The sequence below is a fragment of the Balaenoptera musculus genome, chromosome 19 (genome assembly GCF_009873245.2).
Source record: "Balaenoptera musculus isolate JJ_BM4_2016_0621 chromosome 19, mBalMus1.pri.v3, whole genome shotgun sequence".
NCBI lineage: Eukaryota > Metazoa > Chordata > Mammalia > Artiodactyla > Balaenopteridae > Balaenoptera > Balaenoptera musculus.
In genome coordinates, this window is record NC_045803.1 from 21139594 (window position 1) to 21161019 (window position 21426).

The 21426-nt window shown below is 47.8% G+C and overlaps 1 protein-coding gene across 5 annotated transcripts in view; it reads right to left on the minus strand.

The window, feature by feature from the left end:
* Positions 1-21426, minus strand: part of ZNF536 (zinc finger protein 536) — a 417289-nt gene that overhangs the window by 131246 nt on the left and 264617 nt on the right. For 3 of the 5 annotated variants that reach the window (XM_036834930.1, XM_036834929.1, XM_036834931.1), the window contains exons 6-7: positions 19759-19812; positions 10208-11776 (exon numbers count right to left, since the gene is read on the minus strand). In XM_036834930.1, the coding sequence (XP_036690825.1) occupies positions 10208-11776; positions 19759-19812 (1623 nt within the window). Of the gene's footprint in view, positions 1-2151; positions 3043-10207; positions 11777-19758; positions 19813-21426 lie in introns of those variants that run through there. The other 2 variants (XM_036834934.1, XM_036834932.1) reach the window with 2 other exon arrangements.

The following is a 21426-nucleotide window of genomic DNA, read 5'->3' on the forward strand; positions in this document are numbered from 1 at the left end:
CGGCCCCCACGTTGAGCTGTGAATGAGGTCAGCTCACCCCAGAGGCCTGGATGCACCCAGCTCCCTCACAGCCACAGACAGGATGTTCCCAAGAACACTCAACTGGTGAGAAGGGAGTTCTTCCCCAGAGGCAGCAGGAATGAGGGGAATGAGGGGGAGGTGGGTGGGAATGGGGAGAGCAGGGCGAGGGAGGGTCATGCAATGAGAGCGGAGAGGAGGCTCATAAAAAACAGGAGAAGAGAATCCACAAAGGTCTCCTCTGAGCTTGAGAAGTCCCCCCGGGGGAGCAGCCCAGGAAACACCCCCTGCTTTTGAGGTGGAAATGCATGGAGACCCCCTTAGGGGGATTGGGCCCTCGTGGAGGGAACAGGGAACACAGGCGCCTGAATAAGGGGCTCGAGGGAGCCTTCCTGCAGTCCGGGTGAGAAGCCAGGGTGACCTGTTCCCTGCGGCGGTTCTGCCTCTGTTGCCAAGGCCCGGCCACTCACGCTGCACTGGACCCCCAGCCCCATTCCTGCCGGACTGGCAAGGCCAGTGCTGCGGTGTCAGCAAGGATTCGCGTGGCTGTAAATGGAGAACAGAGCCAGGGGCAATGTGTTCAACCCTGAGCCCTTCAACAGAGCCCTCTGGTCCTGGCCACATCTCCAGGCTGGAGGCATGGGTCTGGGGGGTGCAGAGGGTGCCCCTTGCCTTCACAGAGTTGGATGGTGGCGACCCCTCCTTGGGAGCCGCAAATGTGGCATCTAAAACCCAACGTGGTTTCAGGCCCTGAAGGAGGGAGCACACAGCACCCCTCACAGAGGCTTGGTGTGCGTGGGGAAGTGATGCAGGCCACGGGGGGCCAGCAGGAGGCGGGGACCCAGGAAAGGGCAGAGATGAATTCTCGTCCCTGGGGCAGTTCCCCAGACTCGGGGGTCATTGGAAACAAAGATGAAATTCCACCGGAGTCTTTCTTTTGGTTCAGGCTGTGCCTACCCACTGCTGGTGAAAGCTAGCTCAGGTCGATGTGGTCATGGACCAGGACCTGGTGGCTGGGATCACTTCGCTTTACCTTGGCTGGGCATTTGGGGGTCCATCACGTTTTCCATAAGAACCCACAGTCCGTGTTCTCAGCTTCACGTAAACAGAATCATATTCTCAGACGCAGAACCTCTCACTTCTCACCTCTTCCCCCAAATAACAGACAATCTAATCCTGTACTATATGGTTTTTGGGGTGGGGATCACATGAACAGCTTTCATGAGAAATACTGGAGGGAATGCTTCCAGCAGTCAAGGTGATACAGTTGTCCTGCTGCTAAGGCCAGGCTTGTTCAAATGGACAGTTCTGGGCTTCCAGCCCCTTGTACCCAGGACACTTTGTTTATCTGGAGTGTGGGGACCAAGCTTGGGGCTTGGGATTCTGTCAAACGACGATGATACCTTTCCCCCCGCCCGGAGCAGTTAGCCAGGGAACAGAGTGAGCATGGGATTTAGAAGTTTACAAAACAGACCCAATCAGAGAAGCTTGAAAACACCGTTGAAGTGGCAGGGGCCTGAAGTCCAGCCCATGGACAAAAAAACTAAGCAATACAAAAGAAAAGTGAAATCCTTCCTTCCTGCACCCTTCCTGCCATGATGGGGTTGAGGGCGGGGCGGGCAGAAGCCTGTTACGACAGACCAGGGCACAACCAAAAAATCTCAGTGGACAAAAATACTCCACACTCCAACAATTCCAAGTACCTTTCCATGTAAAACTACTCTTCACAGGATGAAAAGAAAATGTTATGATTTGCTGCAGGAAGGCCAGGCAGATGTAGTCCTCCACACCAGGGATGAGGGACAGCGGCCTGCACAGACCCCCACAGGGCCTGTGAGCCATCGTGCGGTCTAGACACGCACCCGAGAGACACTTGTACAGAGAGATGCACTCCCTGGACCCGCCACGGTCACCCCACCCAAATCAGGAGGTGCCTTGACATTTGTATGTTTAGGAATTGTAACTCCTGGGTCCACCTAAAGATGGGTGGAAAATGCGGTAGGTGGCCCAGAAAACAAACCATGGGGCAGCATCACTAGTTTCCCTGAATGTCCTGCTGGGGCTCCCGACAGAGGGATGTCAAAGGGTGGAGGGTGTTGTGGAGTGAATTAACATAATGACTCAAAACTGCACTAATGTTTCACAGCTTTTTTTTATTAGCAATACCAAGATAAGTTATTGAAGCATTTTTAGTATTGTTTTACATTCCATTCATAAATGACCTAACTTGTAACTCAGCATACAGCACACTTAAAGATATAGTTTGACACTTATTCAGAAAGCTACAATTATTATAACTTACATGCCTTCATTACCAGGAACACCTTCATATATCTTCTAATTACTTCAACAATACTCTATTCCAAAGCACACGATAACCTGGTACAAGTTTACACATTTTGCTTCAATCACCATTTTTAAGGAGTGGATATCAAGGTGCTATTCACTGGAATTTTACTGTCATCTGTTCCTGGTTAACATGACGACCTGACACAATATTAAACTAGCAATATTACTGCTTAAATACTATGGAGAAAGATAATTACTGCACTTTTCTGGATTCTTCTAAAGTGTTACAAAATACAGGACAATCAGACACAAGCAGTAATGCCAACGAGACCATCGCAGGGCCCGCCTCTAGAAGCTGTGCTGAGCAGGCCCCCCATCAGGGTTTCCACAGGTGAAGGGACCTCGAATCCACCAGCGTGTGTCATGCAGAATTCATGACTCGGAGGGAATTTTCTCTCCCGTTCAAGTTACTAAGCCTTCACCATCCTCCGCTAATAGTGGAACATATGGGGCAGTATTTTTAGCCTCCCTGATTCTTTGCTATATATACCGTAGGTTGGTGTGCCATGTGTATACACATACCTATGCCAATAGTAATTATTTATTCAACACACATATGTGTATACATTCTTCTCTTGACTTTACACGATTAACAAGCTGCAGATAGCCACCGAGGAGCACGAACAGACAAGGGCAAGTCCAGCTAGACCGACTAGAACAGGGGGTGTCACTTACCTGCAAGAAAATGTGCAGATTCATTAAACAATCCAGAAACCACGTGGGCTAGAGGCATTTGAAAGCAAGGGCAGGGCCACATTCCCTAACTGTTTAATGGGGTAATGACAATAAAGCAATATTTATAAAATTTGGTCCTTCTGTCTCTGGCTAAAGCAAGAAGAGCCCACCCATGTGATTAGAGCAGGTTGGCAATTAGATGTAGAGGTGTCGTTGATCAGCGCTAAGTAATAGGAGAAAATTACTGCTTATTTGAAACCTGGGCTTGGCACATAGCATCTGAAAATAAAAAACAAAGAACCTGGTTCCTTCAGCAGTTAAGATGTGGTCCGTGGCACATGTGGCAGCTAGATGGCTGCCCGTGCCAACCACCACTTTGATTCAGTAGCCTAAGAAGGTAGACCCCAGAACTTAAGCCCAAGAGTACCCACACACAGCTCAAGACAGCCATGGGGTCACAGCGCTCCTATTGCATATGGCGGTGGCTGGGCCTGCCTGGAGAGTTTGCATTTCCCCAGGGATGTGGGTGTCCGTTCTGACAACACTCTCTTCTCCCAGCATTCTCTTCCTCCCTCCCAATTTGAAGTCATCATCAGGGAGGAGAAACATTGTATATATGTTTTGAACCAAAGAGCTTGGTTGGTCTCTTCTCCCACCTCAGGCTTGATCCTGGGCAGTAGGTATCACGCGATCCAAAGAGAACATGGACACGGCAACCAAAATGAAAGCTACCAGACTTTTCTCCTGCTTTGGAGGCACTGTTGATTCAGACGGTAGCTTTTGGAGCCAAAAATATGCAGCAAAAGGAAAGGAACATAAACAAGGCTAAATGTCACCAGTGTTTGCCGACTTACAGACACCATCCATTTGTTTGTTCTGAAATGACGAGTGGACCATTTGGCAAATACAATGGTATTCACACAACAGTTCTGTCATCCTGCAGTGCAAACGACATCATGTCAGTGGCATTCTCATTTAACTTAAAAAGAGGGAAGGGGAGGAGGGGTAGAATGCCGAAAGAGTTTGGAGAGGGCTGCCATCCGAAGAGAATGCCTCTTCGTCAACATGGTGCGCACGGAGAGCCTCTGGATGAGGGCAGGGGAGAGCCTGCCCAGGGTGCTGGTTTCTGTGGGAGACCCTGGGGGACAACACCTGTGCCTTGTCCCACCAGAGTTAAAGGGAAAGGCTCTGCAGCCAGTTGTGATGCAGCCAGCCTGGGCAGAGCAGGCAGGAGGGGTGGTGATTTGCATTAATTGAAAGGATCTGCCCTTGGACTTCAGGACAAGCCAAGTGGTCCTCCCTACTGAGGCCTGACATCAGGCCCTGTACACACACTATTACTGGGAGCAGGCTGGACTATGGAAGTCAAAGACCAACCTGTAACTGATAAAATCGGGCAAAGAAAGCGAGTGCGAAAGTTGTGCTTTATCCACAGTCTCTGCAAGCCAACACATAGGAGAATCATCTCATGAAGAAGAGGAAGAGGAGGATGATTGCTCATCTGGCTTTAAATAAAGCACGGCAGCTCTAGAGACAAGACCTTACAACAGAGATTCCCTGGGCCTCCTAGGCTCACTGCCTTCACACGTGTTGGCTGAGCCTGGGCACCTGTCCGCTTGGCAAATTTGGATTTTGTGGTTCTCTTCCTCTGCCATTTAACTAATTTAACCTCCTTTCTCCATTAGAACCTGCTGGCTTCAGGGCCACACTTTAGAACTTAAGATCATCCGCAAAAATGTACCAACTGTCATAGACCGTGCACCAGTAGCCCATGCTCCGGTGTCTTCATACACACATATGCAGTGCTCACAGTGTTTTCACATACTCCGCCACGGCTCCCTTGGAAATCCCTAGCTGACCACAGACCTTAGCCATTTATTGGCCAAAGACTGAGGAGGCAGGACTTATTTCCTACTCCAAAGCACTTGCCTTCTAACAGGAGAAGAATTGGGTAGAAACTGAAACGGTGAGACCATGGCAATGAGATGTCAACACAAAATTGCCAGAACAGTCTTCTAAGCTAATGTTCCCACATACCAAGAAATAGCTATCAATGACTTGGCAAGGCAGACCCAAGGAAGTAAGATGTGTCTCCATAACCTTGATGGAAAGTAAGATTTGTTCCGCTCAGTGCTAAAGGGATGACTGCAACCAAAAGACATTTGGGCAGTGACATCATCTCCTTGTGATAGCCTCATGCGATGTTCACCTCTTCCAGAAAATACCAGCTCAACTGAGAACCATTTATCCAAGCTCTTATACATCCATTGCCTCTTTTTATCCTTACACTTCTGTCCATCAAGCTCACCTCAGAGCCAAGAAAGAGGTCCTGTGTCTTCCTCCTCTGCCCGCATTGGCCATGATGGGGGGCAGCCTTTCAGAGCCCTGGAAGTCTCTGATGCATAGGTAGAGATGTGACCTTCCAGAAATAGCCACTCCAGCCCACCTGGGTCTACAAGTCCTCTCTCTCTCTCTCTCTGGAAAATCTCTCACATGTCTGGCATTAAATGGCAATAGATGGAACGTCGTAGCTGCTGACCTGGGTCCTGCCTGCATCATCTCACTGGCCAGTGGGGTAGCAGAGGACAGTTTTCACATGTCTTCTCTAGGGTGACCACATCAACACAACCTTCTTTATACTAGAGCGGGGGCCAGCAAACTGGGATCTGTGGGCCAAATCTAGCCCACTGTCTGTGTTAGTAAATGAAGTTTATTGGAACGCAGCCATGCCCATTCGCTTCCTTATTGCTTATTGTCTGCTTTGTGCTGCCCAGCAGAGACCACAGGGTCTACAAGCCTAAGGGCTCTCTGGCCTTCTAAGAAAACAGTTGCCCACCCCTGAATGTTTTCAGACTGCCTATGCTGAGAAATCCACAAGGTTTCTGGAGGACAGAGTCACATTTTAAAAGAGTTCAGCTTTGTTATCCTGGTTCATTTCATCACACATTTTAGAACACATGAGGTACAGAGGTTTAAATGGGCCCCATCATTTTTTTCAGGAAGGGAGTCCTAATTTTCTCGTTGCTATGAGAGAATCCAGGGTCGCAGGCATAATTTGGGTCAGGGAAGCCAGTTTCCCCCCAACTGGGAATACTGGGGCTATTGCTGGTAATGACCCTGCCTTCTCACAGGCTTCCTCCCCGGTCTGGTGGGCCGCTTGGTCTGACAGCCACGACACAAGGGCCTCATGCCCACAATAGACAAGCTGATAGATTCTCCTCACTCAGCCGGGCTTCCCTGAGTGGCGGTAACTCCAGAGCAGAGCTTCGAAGAGTAAGGGGGTTGCACTCTTCTCACTCATGTTCCCTTAATTTGATTTTAGTTCTTCCCCATCAACCCTACCCCTGGGCTCACCAAAGAACACAGAGCAAACTCTGCTTGCAAGACTCAATACACGATGGTTCCCAGACATCTGTCTCAGGTTCAAAAGCAAAAGTAAGGGTTGCTTTCTAAATCCACCAACTCTGGAGTGAAGCAAGCTCTGTACCTGGGCCATGCAGCCAGCCACCCAGGTGCTGTACAGCCCAGCCTCTGTGCGACTAGGGCCCACCAGAGCACTCTCAGATCTCCGAGCTACTGGCTGTCCCAATAGTTCGTCAGATTTCTCAGGCTGGACAAAGGGGCTGCCTGCCTTGTCTTGTCAGTGGATGTGATGCTGCCCTGGTCTGCCCTTGCCCCCCCTTATTAAATACTCATGTGGATCTTGTCCCATTACAAAACCAAGGTCAAACGCATTCCCAAAAAAACCGAGGGCACATCCGAGTTCTCCAATGGCCGGGAGTACCCTTGTACATTATGCTCTTCAACAGAATAAAGAAAGGTAGGGCCATGCCTGGAGTCTGGAAACCACCTCATGAAATGGGGACTTTGATTGGAGCAGGATTTCTTGTAAGGAGATCAATCAGGCCCAGAGTAGGAACTGACTCACTCTAGAAGCAACAGTGCATGTCCTTCAGCTTAATCCAAGACGGCTCAATCTCCTCCTCGGGATCATCTGTAGCGTGCCTCTGATCTTTTGAAAATTCATGCTCAAGCTCTCAACGTTGGCACATGCTACATACCTCCCCTACCCGGCTGGCTGGGTTGCCTAGCAGTGGGCGGTGCATATTGTCCAGGACCCCAGGTCCATGACATCAAGGAATGAAAGACCAGAGTTTTAAAAGTCAGAAAGCAGGCATGCAGAATTAAGGAAGCATCCAGAAGTAGAGCCTATAGCATGAAGATCACCCACAGACCGAGGGTTAGAAGACACCTTCTCCACTCACCAGCACGTGTCAGCAGACCCACTGAGCTCTAGTGGGGGGGGTGGGGGGGGGTCTATGTGATTCGAACAACGTCTTTACTGATGCTTCTTCTAACACTTCTACACCCATGAGAATAGAAACAGACAGACATTAGCTCCTCCCACAAGCCTGTTTCTAAGGGCATCAAAGTGGGGATTTGGGTTTACTAACCAGATAAAATCAGACCCCAAACTCTCTTAAGTTGAGAACTATCAGAATAATTCTTTGGTTAGGCAAAGCCCAGCTTCTTGAGGAAACCAGCTATTAAGCCGGTGGGCTGGTTTGGAAATCCATATCTACTCTGAGTGGAGCAGAGAGGAGAGAATAAACATTAGGAATATTTGATTCCTTGTGCCAATATCATTTCCACCCTGGCAAAGTCAAGCCAATGGGAGTTTGAAGTTTTCAACTATCGTTTGTGCTTTTTGCACTGCTAGAAAGGCAGTAAGAAAAAATGTCCTCAAATGCCCCCTTTGTAGCTCAGTGGGTTTAAGTTTTCCTCACAGGTATCAACTCTTAGGAAGGATGAATATGCCTGGCCCTCCTGGGTCAGAGCAGCCAGTAAGAAAACAAGAAGAGGATTTTGATTATGGTGGGCCAGGTATGGGACGGGGGAATGAGAACTGGACAGAGTCAGGCCATCCTGGAGGCGAAAGGACAGGGCTTCCACCCCAACCAAGCAAACACAAAAGCCAGAGAAGGGCCTTCCTTGCCTGCTCCCAAGCTAAAGCAAGAGGGAGGATGCAGAAGAAATTAGCATAAATGAAATGCAGAACTTGTACACTCTAAAAATAGGCATTTTTTTGGCCGGAGTTAGTTTTGGCATCTCACCATGAGTTCAAGGTGGAGCAGTGAGACCTGGACCGTCCACTGGGAAGCGACCAGGTGCCTTGGAGCCTGGCTGGCCTGAGGGTCTTCACTCCCCTTTTGGGAGAGAGGCCACGACTTACATCTCAGGCTCTTTTGCCCAATGGCTGAAAGGTTGACTAAGCAAGTTTTTTTGCACGTACCCTGGAAATGTCAGGGAAGTGTGGTGAGCTGCTATTCTGGGAGGGGGTAAAAGGGCCTAAGAGCTGCAGCTCGGAGGAAAGTGCTTCCTGGTGCTGCCTTCCCCTCCCTCCACCCTCGCCTGGTGCAAAAGGACACAAGTGGGCACGCTTCCTCAAAGGCGGGCAGCCTTCCTTCGGCATTGATAGGACGATGGGAAAATTAATAGGGGTAATATGAGCTCATTTCAATAATAATGAGCTTATAAACATGCCAGGTTTTGATCTTTTCTGATGCATGGATTCCTGGCAGGAACTATGGGTCCTACGTAGGTATTTGAAAGAACTGAAAATAGACTTAAAAAAAAAAAAAACCCAAACAACAATAAAAAAGAAAGCACTCCAATCACAAACTTAAAAACAACAATAAAAAAAAAAGATCAAAAAAAATTGGACTGACATAAAACTCTTTTCTCTTTCTTTTAAATATTGTTTTTAACAGCTTCAAAAGTAATGAATTGTATGTGGCTAAAAATAGATCTGGGGGTGCTGGTTAATGGGGCCTTATGAATCATTCAGCATAAGGAATTGTCAATATTTTTTTGAGCTGTCAGAAATCCATTTAGTGATTTTTGACAATTCAAAAAATATTTCTGACTGCTTGATCAAGTTCTTAGTGAATTAGGGAAGGAGAGGGAAAAAGAAATACATCAATTTAAATTATGAACTGAGTCCAGCTTGCTGAATCCCACTCTGTGCTAAAAGGAATGTCAGGATTCAGAAGTTAAACACTACTCCCTTCCATCCATTTTCCTTCCTTCTTCTCTCCTTTCCTTCCTCCCTTCTTTCCTTCCTTCCTTCTTTCTTTCCTTTTTTCAACAAGTGAAGTAAAGTCACAGAAATTAATTCATAGATTACAGATGGAAAGGTACCGTGGTCATTTGTCTCTAGTGAGGATATTTGGGGCTGGGAATAACATCCTGAGCTTCGATTCGGAGAAAGGCTTTCGAATAAGAATATCTGGGTGACAAGAGAATGACTTTGATCCTCCCTGCCCACGCCGACATTGATTTGATGCAGTTCTAGGCTTCAAATCTAGCATTACTTTTTAAGATCTGGAATTACTTTGGAGTAACCATATTCTTTAAGGAGGTAAAGAAGTGCCAGTTTGCTAACAAGATCAGACAGGCATAAATCCAAGACACACAGGATCACAACACTGCTAACCAGGGACTTCATAGTGTACATTCTTGTTCGAACAACAGGTGAAGAAACAGACAGACAGAGGGCAATAATAGAAGGCCAAAGTCACAGTAACTGCCATTTGATATGTCTGAAGATGAATCACAAACACCCCAAACCATCTCCCTGTTTGGAGAGAGGGTCATTTTATTTCTGCATTGTGGTTAGTGTGATATGATTTTAGTATCCTCAAGTCATTATAAAGAAAAGTTTCAGAAAGCAGATTTGGCTTAGCAAAGCAGTAAGGGATTGTCTTTAGGCATCTTATGCACAAGTTGAAAAGACTGAAAAGTTTGCAAGTTACCATGTCTCTTTCTCTTTTTGTTTTTTGAAATTTTTCCTTTCCCCCTCAAGTTATGGGTTAAAAACAGGAGTAGTGCACACTGTGAGACCCCGCCCCCTTTTCCATGCCTTCCGTACAGGCATTTCAGATCACAATGATGCAAACTGAAACACAAAAGTACGAGGTCCAACACTTCTAAATGAAGTTGACTCTCATGATTGTCTATATTGCATATACAGCATAGTCGGGGTATTTTTTTATGCGTAGTTCAAAATCTGCTCATGGATAAGTCTACCCCATTTTTTAAAAATGCACAAATCAGCACTGATGTTTTGGGAAATGAACTAAAGGAAGAGGATTCTAAAACTTACCACACAAGTCTGGCCTCTTGACACATCCAGAATTTGCTGTGCTACTTGCAAGTCCGTTAAAGGCTGCTAAGCCATCGGCGCTGTAGGCCCTGAGGACCGACAGCACATTCATCGGCTTCTCCAGGCCCTGGGGCCCCCGCTCTGGCTTGGGCAGGCTCGCCACGGGGTCCTGGGCTGGAAGAAGGCCCGGGCTGTGCCACTGCTTCTCCGATGCCTGGGGTAGAGGGGAGACCAGTCCCTGGATGGGCTGTGGGGCGCCTGCGGGCAGCAGGCCATCCCCACCGTCGCTGCCCCCGTCCTTGTTCAGGGCAGGCGGCTTGCTCGTCACCTCCGGCTCCGTGTCGATATCCTCTTCCTCGTTGTTTTCTCCTTTGGACGAGTCCATGTCCTCTGAGGAGGCAATGTCCGAGAGGTCATCAGTAGTGTTCCTATTTGTGGTTTCAGGGATCAGGATCAGGGCATCATCTTCCAAGTGGGCCTTCCCGTCGGGCTCCCTGTTGGGGCAGGCACTGGAGGCCCCCAAGCCCAGCAGACCTGGGTAAACACCGAACTGCTTGTAGAAGTCTGACGGGAAGTTACAGAACGCAGGGTCCATGTGGCCGGGCCATGGGCCACCCTTCTGTTCCCCCAGAGTCTCTTTGACCTGTCCTTGGGCCATCTTTTCAGAAGCCGAGTCTAGAGGCCCCATCATGTTGGAAAGCGCCATCTCTTTGCTTGATTGTACCGAGGGCAACAGGGCCACTTTACTGGCCTCCCGGGCTTGGTCTTTGCAATTGACCGTCACCCCGACGGCGCTATCTTTGCGTTTCGATTTGCCCAGGTGGTTGGCCTGGAGATGAAGGGCCATCAGCTCCATAGAGGACGTTGTGAAAGCACAAAACAAGCAGCCATGCCACGCGATGCTGTCTTGTACAGTCACCGAGGATCCTGGGAGGGAGGCGGCGTCCGGCCGCACGGACAAGTCCAGGGGCTCGTACTGAGACTTCTCAGACTTCCTGGGGGCCGCCTTGCCGCCCACCTTCTCCTCGCCGCCGTCTGCCCCGTGGACCTTCATGGAAGGAGGGTCAGATAGGGCTTTGTCCTTCATGTCCTTCTCCTTCTTCAAGGAGCTTAGGACAAAGCTGTCCATGAACGCTTGCAAGGACCCTTGGAAATTCACACCGTTGTTCACGATACTCTGATAAGCTCTCCCGATTTCGGAGAAGTGGGTGCTTTTGGAAGGAAGGTCGGTACCTTTCGGAGTGTCTGAAGGAGCCTCAGAAGACAAGCCAGTGGCCTGCCCTGAGTGATCTCCAGATGAGAACACCCCTGATGTCCACTGCTGAGATGCAGGGCCACCTCTGAAGTCGATTCCGGGGAGACCCTTAAAGGCGCCCCTCAGGATGTCTGGCCTGATAAACAAAGCAGCTTTGCTGGACAGCTCGTCCCTGTGGTCTTGGTTCAGGGGCTGCCCAGACAGTGGCCCAGCTCCGTTCTGCCGCTCCCGGTGGTGCCGCTCTAGGTGGTATTTTAAGGAGGCTGATTGGGTGCCGGCATAATCACAGTGGGGACATTTGTAGGGTTTCTCACCTGCAAGATTTTGGTATAAGGAGAAAAAAAAAAAAAAGTGTTAATCTCATTTTGGTGTGCTGAACAAGGCTAGAAGGATCAACATTTGTTCTTGGAAACAAAGCAGCTCAAACTAATAATTAGTCAGAGAACAACTGTTTTTTAATAGAAGAATAATTCGTACTCTTAAGCTTTTTTAATGATTTTGTACCATTTGGGACTATTCAGGAATGACATACTATCTACACACAATTAGCTATCTTTTTCTTTATCTAACATGTGAAAACGGCTGTAGATTTAAAAGCTATGATTATGAAAATTAAGCATAATAATTTCAACCACAGTGATCATTAAAAGTAGAAGTTTAAAAAGACAAAGTATGTAACAAATGGGTGGTTGCAATATTTTGTGTATACAATAGCTCTAAAATTTGTTTAAATTATACACATGGAAACCATTTTTAAACCTAAAAATTTTATGGCACTGTTACGCAAGACTGAAATGAATGATTTAAGTCTTGCTCTGCAGTAAATCATGGATATAATTAGCAAATGGCATACTGCACAAGTAATTTATCATTATTTGGAGGGCACCATTCCAGACGGGCTCAGATATCCGCAGACCTACTGCATTGTTTCTAAATAAAGAACTATAAATACCGATTCTATAAAATATTAATACCATTACAGTGCATTATGATTGCAGCATGTAAAGACATATAGTTAAGATAAAAAGCAGTCAATAAAACTTAAAAGAAAATGAGTAATAAAAAGGCACAAAATATATTTAGTTTCTGTATTTGAAATTAACATTATCTACTGGTCTTTGTAGTGCCTTAAATTTGTACTAATGGCAAACCTAATGCTCTGGTAGTAAAATGTGTAATTTACCTATAATAAGCACTTTCTAGAGAATAAAAATAGCTTTAAAGACTGTTTTAAAACATATAAGATCATTTTCATGAATTAAATATTTATTTAAATCCAACACACAACTTCTATTGTTCTTTCCACTATGGGAAAGATACCATAACATACAACTTAGACCTGCCTACATTGTAGGAGACAGGAAAAGGGGAGGGTAAACAAATGCGGATTTAAATATATTCCAAGAATTTGTTCGCAATCCAGGGTCTTCTCTGGACTTTGGAATCGAAAAGCTCTCTGGAAGGAATGGGACTGTTAGAGTTCCCACGAGCTCGTTCACAACAACTCCCTGTCAATATCCACAATTAATTCTCCGAGGAAATTCAAGCATCCCCCACCGCTTCCTTTATTCTATTGTAAAACACACTGATCTAAAAGCAACAGCAAGTCATGGGTGAATGGTGTATTCTGGAGACATTTTACTGTGTCTAGTCTCAGCTGACGCCGTGACTCCCAGTTCTCCAGGCATAGGCCATTTGGGGGTAAGACACTTGTTGGGGGTGGGGTGGGGGGGATGCATGTATTTTGTAAATAAGAGGACCACCAGCCCAGGTTCTGAGCAGAGGACTCCAGGTCACCTCCAGACTGCGTGCTCCAGCCTGGGAGAAGCTATGCCTACCTCATCAAATGGTGGCTATGTGCTCCTCTTTCCCTCCTACGAGCAGCTGAAGTTTTCCTCTGGACACGTCAGATTCCCAGCTGGGAATCTCTTTCTCTGAATGCAAAGGTCACCTTGTCTCTAGACCAATGACATGGATCTAGAGGAAGACTCACTCCCCTTTGATGTAAAGGTACAAATGGCTTCAGGCACCATTTCCCACTTTTTGAAGTCAATCCCCGTGTTAGGCTTGGATTCACTTCAGCCACTGCTATTTGGACATCTCACTGGAGACTAGGGAACCCTCAGTGGGATGGGCACTGTGGACAGGGTACTTCTGGGCTGACCTAGAAGTCCAGTGCCAGTTGGAGAAGAGGCAGCCCCTGAAGCTGAGAGGGTGTCTGTGGGGCTTGTGGTAGGAGAACCTGATGAGGAACTCAAGATCCTGGCCCACAGGTTGATGTAAACCCGGGGGAGGGCCCTGCAGTGAGAGTTGGCAGATGTGCCTACAGGTACTGGATGAGACTCGTGTTGCATTTCAAAAGTGCACCTGGAAACGATTAAGTGCGTCTGGCAAAGGGTTTGTAGGGCATGCATGGGCATCCATCAGCAGGGGCTGCAGAGAGAAAATGTAGACCTTCCCTCCAGGCGTGGGTGGAGCGGGGACTGCCTTTCTTGGCTGACTGCAGGGATGCTCGGAAGGTGTGCGTAGATTTCCGAGGGACACACGCTTGAAATGCTCACGGGAGCAGTGCTGTCAGACTGTACTGGGCATTGAATCCCCAGGAGAGTATAAAACACCAGTTCTGACACCTAAGGCAGAGCAGTTCTGATTCCCTGGGTCTGGGGTGGGTCCAGAAGTGGGTGCTTCTAGTAAGTGCCCCTGATGATTCTGATGCTAAAAGTGTAAACATTGCATTTTGAAAAACCAAAGTGGAACAGCTTGGGGAGCTTTCAAAAGTGCTGATACCTGGTCCCACTTCCACCTCCAGAAATTCTGAGTTCCCGGGACAGACTGGGCTCTGGGGTCTTTCAAAGGCCCCCACGTGACCCTCTGTGGCGCCTGGGTGGGGAACCACTACATAGAGCCTCCCTGGGAAGTACTCTTTTAGGTCGATACTGTGGAACAGTGTAGCAGGGAAGCTAGTCTGGACCTCTGGACCCCAGGAGGCATTTGGAGAGTCTGGACTGCGGACAGAGAACCTGTGTTATTTTTGCTCCACGGGGCATTCCTATCTTGGGACCTTTGCTTCCCCGACCTATAATGTGGCAAGTCGGAGCACATGTTCTCTATGGCATCATGTCAACTCTAAAAGTCATGTCAAGGGCTAAACAAAGTCTCCTGAATGATGCCAGAGGCATACGTGTCCATACATGTATGTACCCACACACCCGGAAACACGGATTCATTCACACAGTCTCTATTGAATGAGCACCCCCTACCCCCCAAGTACTGTTCTTGGTGCTGGGAATTGAGTGAAGAACCGAAGAGACAAGGCCCCTGCTCTCACAGCTTTGAGAGGAGACATGTCATAGGATCATTAAAGAAAGAAGCACACACACACACATACCACACACACGTACACTCACACATACCACACATCATACACACACACAACATACATTACAAACACACACACATACACCACATCACACACACACACCCCATACATCACATACACACCACGCACACGCACACCACATATCGCACACATACACACACCACACATCACATACTCACCACACACACACACCACACATCACACACATACACATGCACAACCACACATCACACACACCACACATCACACACACTACATATCACATACACACCACACACCACATACACACAAACACCACACATCACACACACACCACACATCACACACATATACACGCACAACCACACATCACACACACCACACATTACATACATACCACACACACACCACACATCACACACACACCCCACATCACATACTCACCACACACACACACCACACATCACACACATACACACGCACAACCACACATCACACACACCACACATCACATACATACCACACACACACATTACACACACCACACACACACCACACATCACACACACTACACATCACATACACACCACACACCACATACACACAAACACCACACATCACACACACACCACACATCACACACATATACACGCACAACCACACATCACACACACCACACATTACATACATACCACACACACACCACACATCACACACACACCCCACATCACATACTCACCACACACACACACCACACATCACACACATACACACGCACAACCACACATCACACACACCACACATCACATACATACCACACACACACATTACACACACCACACACACACCACACATCACACACACTACACATCACATACACACCACACACCACATACACACAAACACCACACATCACACACACACACCACATACACACACATCACACACACACCACACACACACACCACCCATCACATACACACACACACCACGCATCACATACACGCCACACACACACCACATACACACATACACCACACATCACACACACACACACACCACATATACACACATCACACACACACCACACACCACATACACACACACCACACATCACACACACACACCACATACACACACATCACACACACACCACACACACACCACATACACACACACCACACACACACCACACACACACCACATACACACACATCACACACACACCACACACACCACATACACACACACCACACACACACCACACACACACCACATACACACACATCACACACACACCACACACACACACCACACACCACACACACATACACATACACACCACACATCACACACACACCATACACACACACCACACATCACACACAGACATCACACACTACACATGACACGCACACCACACATCACACGCACACCACACACACACACCACGCATCACACACACACATCACACACTACACATCACATACACACCACACACACACCACACATCACATACACACACACACCACACATCACACACACACACACACCACACATCACACACACACCACCCATCACATACACACACACACATCCCACACATCACACACACACCACACACACACACATCACACACACACCACACATCACACAGTGCAGGAGAGGATATCTTCACTTGACCCACTGTTCTTTTAAAGTTCAAAACTGGCCTTGACCACCACTGTTCCAGGGAAAAGATGCCACATCTGAGAAACAAGAATGCTTCATTATTAGCGTCTGAGCCTCCAAGGATCCAGGCCCTGGTAAATTCGGGGCCACTTAACGAGAGTCCTCAAGGATTATTTTGACTGCACAGGCTCTAGAAAGCCTTCCATGCACCGCCAGTGCACACACCCTGGAACAGCCCTCGCAGTGGTTTCTCCACGTGGCTCCACCTCCAAGTTCCTGAGAGGCTTTATTTGGGTGACTGCCTCCTACCACCCAATTCCCCAGATAAATGCTCCAGAGTGAGCTGCATAGGATAAACCCACCTGCTTTGGATGTTTCATTTTAAAAATGAACAAAAACCTGATTTTACTTTCTCTATAACCCCTAAATGATTTGGATAACCACTATTGTCCTCTGCCTTGAAGCCTTTCCTGGGCTTCATCACTATGAAGGGTACAAGGAAATGCTTTTGAGACCACCACTAGCCCCGGCTGGGGTGCGTTTCTGGTGGGCAGACCCAGGGGTGAGCACATCCCCCTGGGGAAGCCTGGCCACCCAAGGGTCTCGTTTTCACTGGAAACAGTCCAGCTGTTTCCCAAGCAGCCTCCCCGCAGGGCACATTTCAGAGCTCTCAGGAGGCAAACGTCTCACAACAGTGGCCTGGCCTGGGTGGGAAAACCCTGTCAGCACATTCAGCGGGCTCTGAGGTACGGTCAAGTTCTGCTCTTTGATTTCGTCGACTGACAAATGCCAAGTCCTGTGCTAAGAGCTGCTTCTTGGTCAGCGTCACCCCATCTAGCCCGAGCGCGTCGGGCTGGCTCTAACCAAGCCCCGGGCTTCTGCCAAGGAGCGGGTGAGTGGGCTGCCCAGCCCGCCCCCACCCGGGCCAGGCTCTGCCTGAGACTTGGAAAGACGTTCTGTGCGGCCCCGTGGCCCAGACAACCTCAGACCCTGCCAGCAGCTCTGTCCAGTTGAATGACTGCCCACTCAGACCCATAAATGAGTCCAAATCTACTGGGGGGAATCGGACAGACCGCCCGAGGCTTTCCAGGGTGACATGAGCCCTCTGGTCACCTCCACGATGTTTGCATTCAGTGTCTTTGCCTCTGCCTGTTTCAGGAGCCATACACTCAGATGCTTTCAGAGCTGAGCAGATGATAGGAGTGTGCGAAACAGCGGGGTGGGGACCACCCACCTCTCCTGGAGGGCCACCGCCCCCCAATGCCACCAGCAGTGGACACAAGGACCTCTATCTAAGGAAAGCCTTGCTTCCAGGTTTCTACACGCAATATCCCAGTTTTAAAATATTGGCACGTACTTAAAAACTTTTTCAAACACAGAGAGGGCCAAAGACCCTATTCTGCAGACCAGGTCTGGCCTATGAAACTTGTGTCTGGGAAAAGGATGACCGGCGCTGAGCCATTCACCTACCGAAGGAAGCAGGGAAGGACAACAGTAGGTTTCTGTGGGGAAACTTCTCACAATATTTTAAAGGAATAAGAAGTGGGCCCAAACAATGCATTTCTAGAAAAGAGAGTTTAGCTAGAAAAGGCGTAATAAATTTTAAAAATCATCAGTTCATCATTCCATGGTCTAATGAAATTATTGGAACCATCTTACATTAAACCAGCTACCCACTGACACATGGCATAAGACGTATATTCAATTTTGGAATATCATTGATAACTTCTCTAAGTCGTTGTATCATAAATTTTAAGAAATATATGACCAAGTGGTTTAATTAGTTCATTGTACCTATTTTTACATGGTCATGTCTTTCATCATTCTAAGCCTCACTTTGCACTTGATATTCAAGGAAACCTCACTGTTCTGGGGAGTTATTCTGGAACTATTCAGAGCAAGTTCCCTATAGCGCGTCTCCAAAAATAACAGGGGGATTCATTTTATTCTCGTTGGAAATCCCTTTATCAAGCTTTTAAGAAGGGCTTCATGTTTCTAACTTTCTCATGTGTGTGTGTGTTAAAACCCCAAAAGTGTTTTCACTTTTAAGTTGGGTAACCTAATATTTTCCCGTATTTGCATCCTCTATTTGATATTTATTTAGTCTTTCTACATGTCTTTACTTAGTTAATACCAGGAGAGATAAATATGGTGGTGCCTTTGCAGAGAAGCTTCAGTACATTAATATAAATTGTACACTAATTCCCCCAAAGCATATATATGTTGTAAACCTGAAGACTTTTCACACAGCTGCTTATTGCTAAACAGTGCCTTGTCCAGAAGGGGACAATCTGTGTCTCTAATTGCTGTCACTGAAGCCGAGATTCATTATGTGACTTTCCCATTAAAATGTGAGCATTAATTTGTATAATGAAATATCACCCACTGCAGTGTTCATTAGCCATGCCCTACTGTATACGGTACATTGTTAGCTACCTAGAAACTGTAGTTAATTTCACTAATGGATATTTCCCTACTTAGTGTTTGGTAGGAAATTTATACTGTAACATTACCTCTTAAACTTTTAAGGAAATTTAAATTCAATCAATTATTTTCAACAAAAGTTTGGGATGTCATTAAGGCAGGGAAAGCAAGGATGGGGGACTGTGGAAGAAGGAAATGGGCTTTTAGTTCATCTTAGAAAAACGACAGAATTTTAATTCAAAACAAAAAGAAAAAAAGGAATCATCTCCTTTAGGGCAAATGGGTCTTTTTGTTTTCTCATCATTATGCAGGTATCTGTCCCCCAGTAAGAATAACTCAATGATCTCCTTTCAGAAAAGGAAGTGGGAAGAGCGCCCATTTGAACCAATCCTTTTCTGAACATTTATTCAATGTGCTTTTATAAATGTTGAAGCAGCCTGGTTACCTCACCAGAAGAGGAGATGCAGAAGCATCAAAGGTAAGCTGTGTGTGCATCGGGCTTAAGGCACCTAGGTTAGGCCCGCTGAACTTTCATTTCCACCCACATCTGCAGACCAGTCGCTGCTTGGTTGAAAGGCAGTTTCCAAAAAGGCATCAGGAGTTTATCATCTCCACTATGCCAGCGTCTAATTCCACCCCACTTTCCATGCCAGGGGTCAGGGAGCCTCCACCAGCCACAGTGGCCGTTTCCTTGCCTCACCGCCTCCCTAAGCTCATTGGGCTGGTGGGAAATGGAGGCAAGCGGGTCAAGGAGGCCTCAGGCCAGTCTGAGTTAGGGAGCAAGGAGGAGCCAGGGTGCACAGTACTTCCCTTTTACATCGCTGGGAGGTTGCATCAACACACCTTGTGGGTACAAGTCACTTCCTTTCCTCCAGCTGGTTATGGTGTGGACACACACTGTCAAAGAAATGTTGCATTAATTCCCTAAAACAAGCCAAAAATTCACCCAGAAAAGTAAAAATAGCAATACAGTGCAGTGGTTAATAGAATGGAATTCTAAAGTAGGCAGATCTGGATTATGACCTGTAATCAATGCTGGGCAACTCTGGGTGGGTAGCTTCACATCTCTGAGGCTCAGTTCCCTCCCCTTGCAAAGGGGATGGGGCGGGATAAGAGGGGAGTTGGAACCTGGTCTCCAAAGTGCTGTGAGGATTAAGGGGCGAATAATAATAATCCACAAGCAGCAAGCAGTGCTTACACACGTGAGTGCACAGAAAGCGGTGACTACAGTTACTGTCATTGCTGTTGTTATACTATCCTTGTTGGCTGAATTTTTCTGTGGGCGGCCAGTTGCTGTCATGCTGTGTAGACAGCTTCAGTCATGAGGCAAGAAAACTCCCAGGCTGTGCCTTCCCCACAGGGAGGGCACACAACCCTTTGGAGGGGCTGCAGGAGAGAAGTCTTCTCACCTCCACAGTCCCCTTTGGCTCCATCAGGACAGAGGAGCCTCGGGTCTGGTGCCAAGAATGCAGGTGAGAGACGAGGAGGGCACCCCATGCATCCCACCTGGCTAGCGCCCAGCTGCTGTATCACTGAGGCAGCACCCAGAAGGGTGGGCTGTGCCGGGCATGCCCCTCAGCCCACCCTGAGACCCCCGGAGAACCACTGCTGGCTTCCCTGTACAAATCTAGTCCATAAAGAGGTGCCCAACTCAGGGCCAGACCAACACATGCAGCAAATCAAAACCAGATTAATAAACCACTAGCATAGTTTGAGAGGGGAAAACAACTAATGAGATTTATTTTTAATTAGTCTCTGAACTTTAGTGCCTCCAAGTTTTCATGAGTGAGGTCGCTTATTATATTTCTCTAAAATGGTCATTCCTGAGACAACAGGCACCCCCTGGGAAACCCGACACACAGGTGGGCCATCACATGGGGTGTTACACCCTCCTGGGGCTTGTGGGGAATGCACATCCCTCCAGCCTTTCAGGAACTGATTACTACCTGCCTACCGCCTGCACAAAACAGACACGCTGGACCCTTCAGAGTATCCCCAAGGTAGCACCTGGGGAGCGGGTAGTGAGGGAACGGATGGAGTACATTTGCAGGCAGCCAATAAAGAAATGACTGGCTGGCCTCGGTCAGGGGCAACCTGGGGGCATCCCTGCCTCCTGTTGCATGGTATGACTGTTTGCTGATGCATCTCTGAGATGGTTAATTTTATGCACCAGCTTGACAGGGCCAAGGGTTGCCCAGATATTTGGTCAAACGCAATTCTGGGTGTGTCTGTGAGGGTGTTTCTGGATGAGAGTAATATCTGAATAGTAGACTGAGAAAGCAGATTGCCCTCCCCAGTGTGGGTGGGCCTCATCCAATCCGTGGAAGGCTTGAATAGAACAAATCTGAGTAAGGGAGCTCTCTCTTTGAGCTGGGACTCCATCTCAGACTGGGACTTATACCATCAGCCTTCCTGCTTCCCAGGTCTTTGGACTCAGACTGGAACTTATACCATCCACTCTCTGGGGCCTCCAGCTGACCGGCTGCAGATCATGGGACTTCTCAGCCTCCA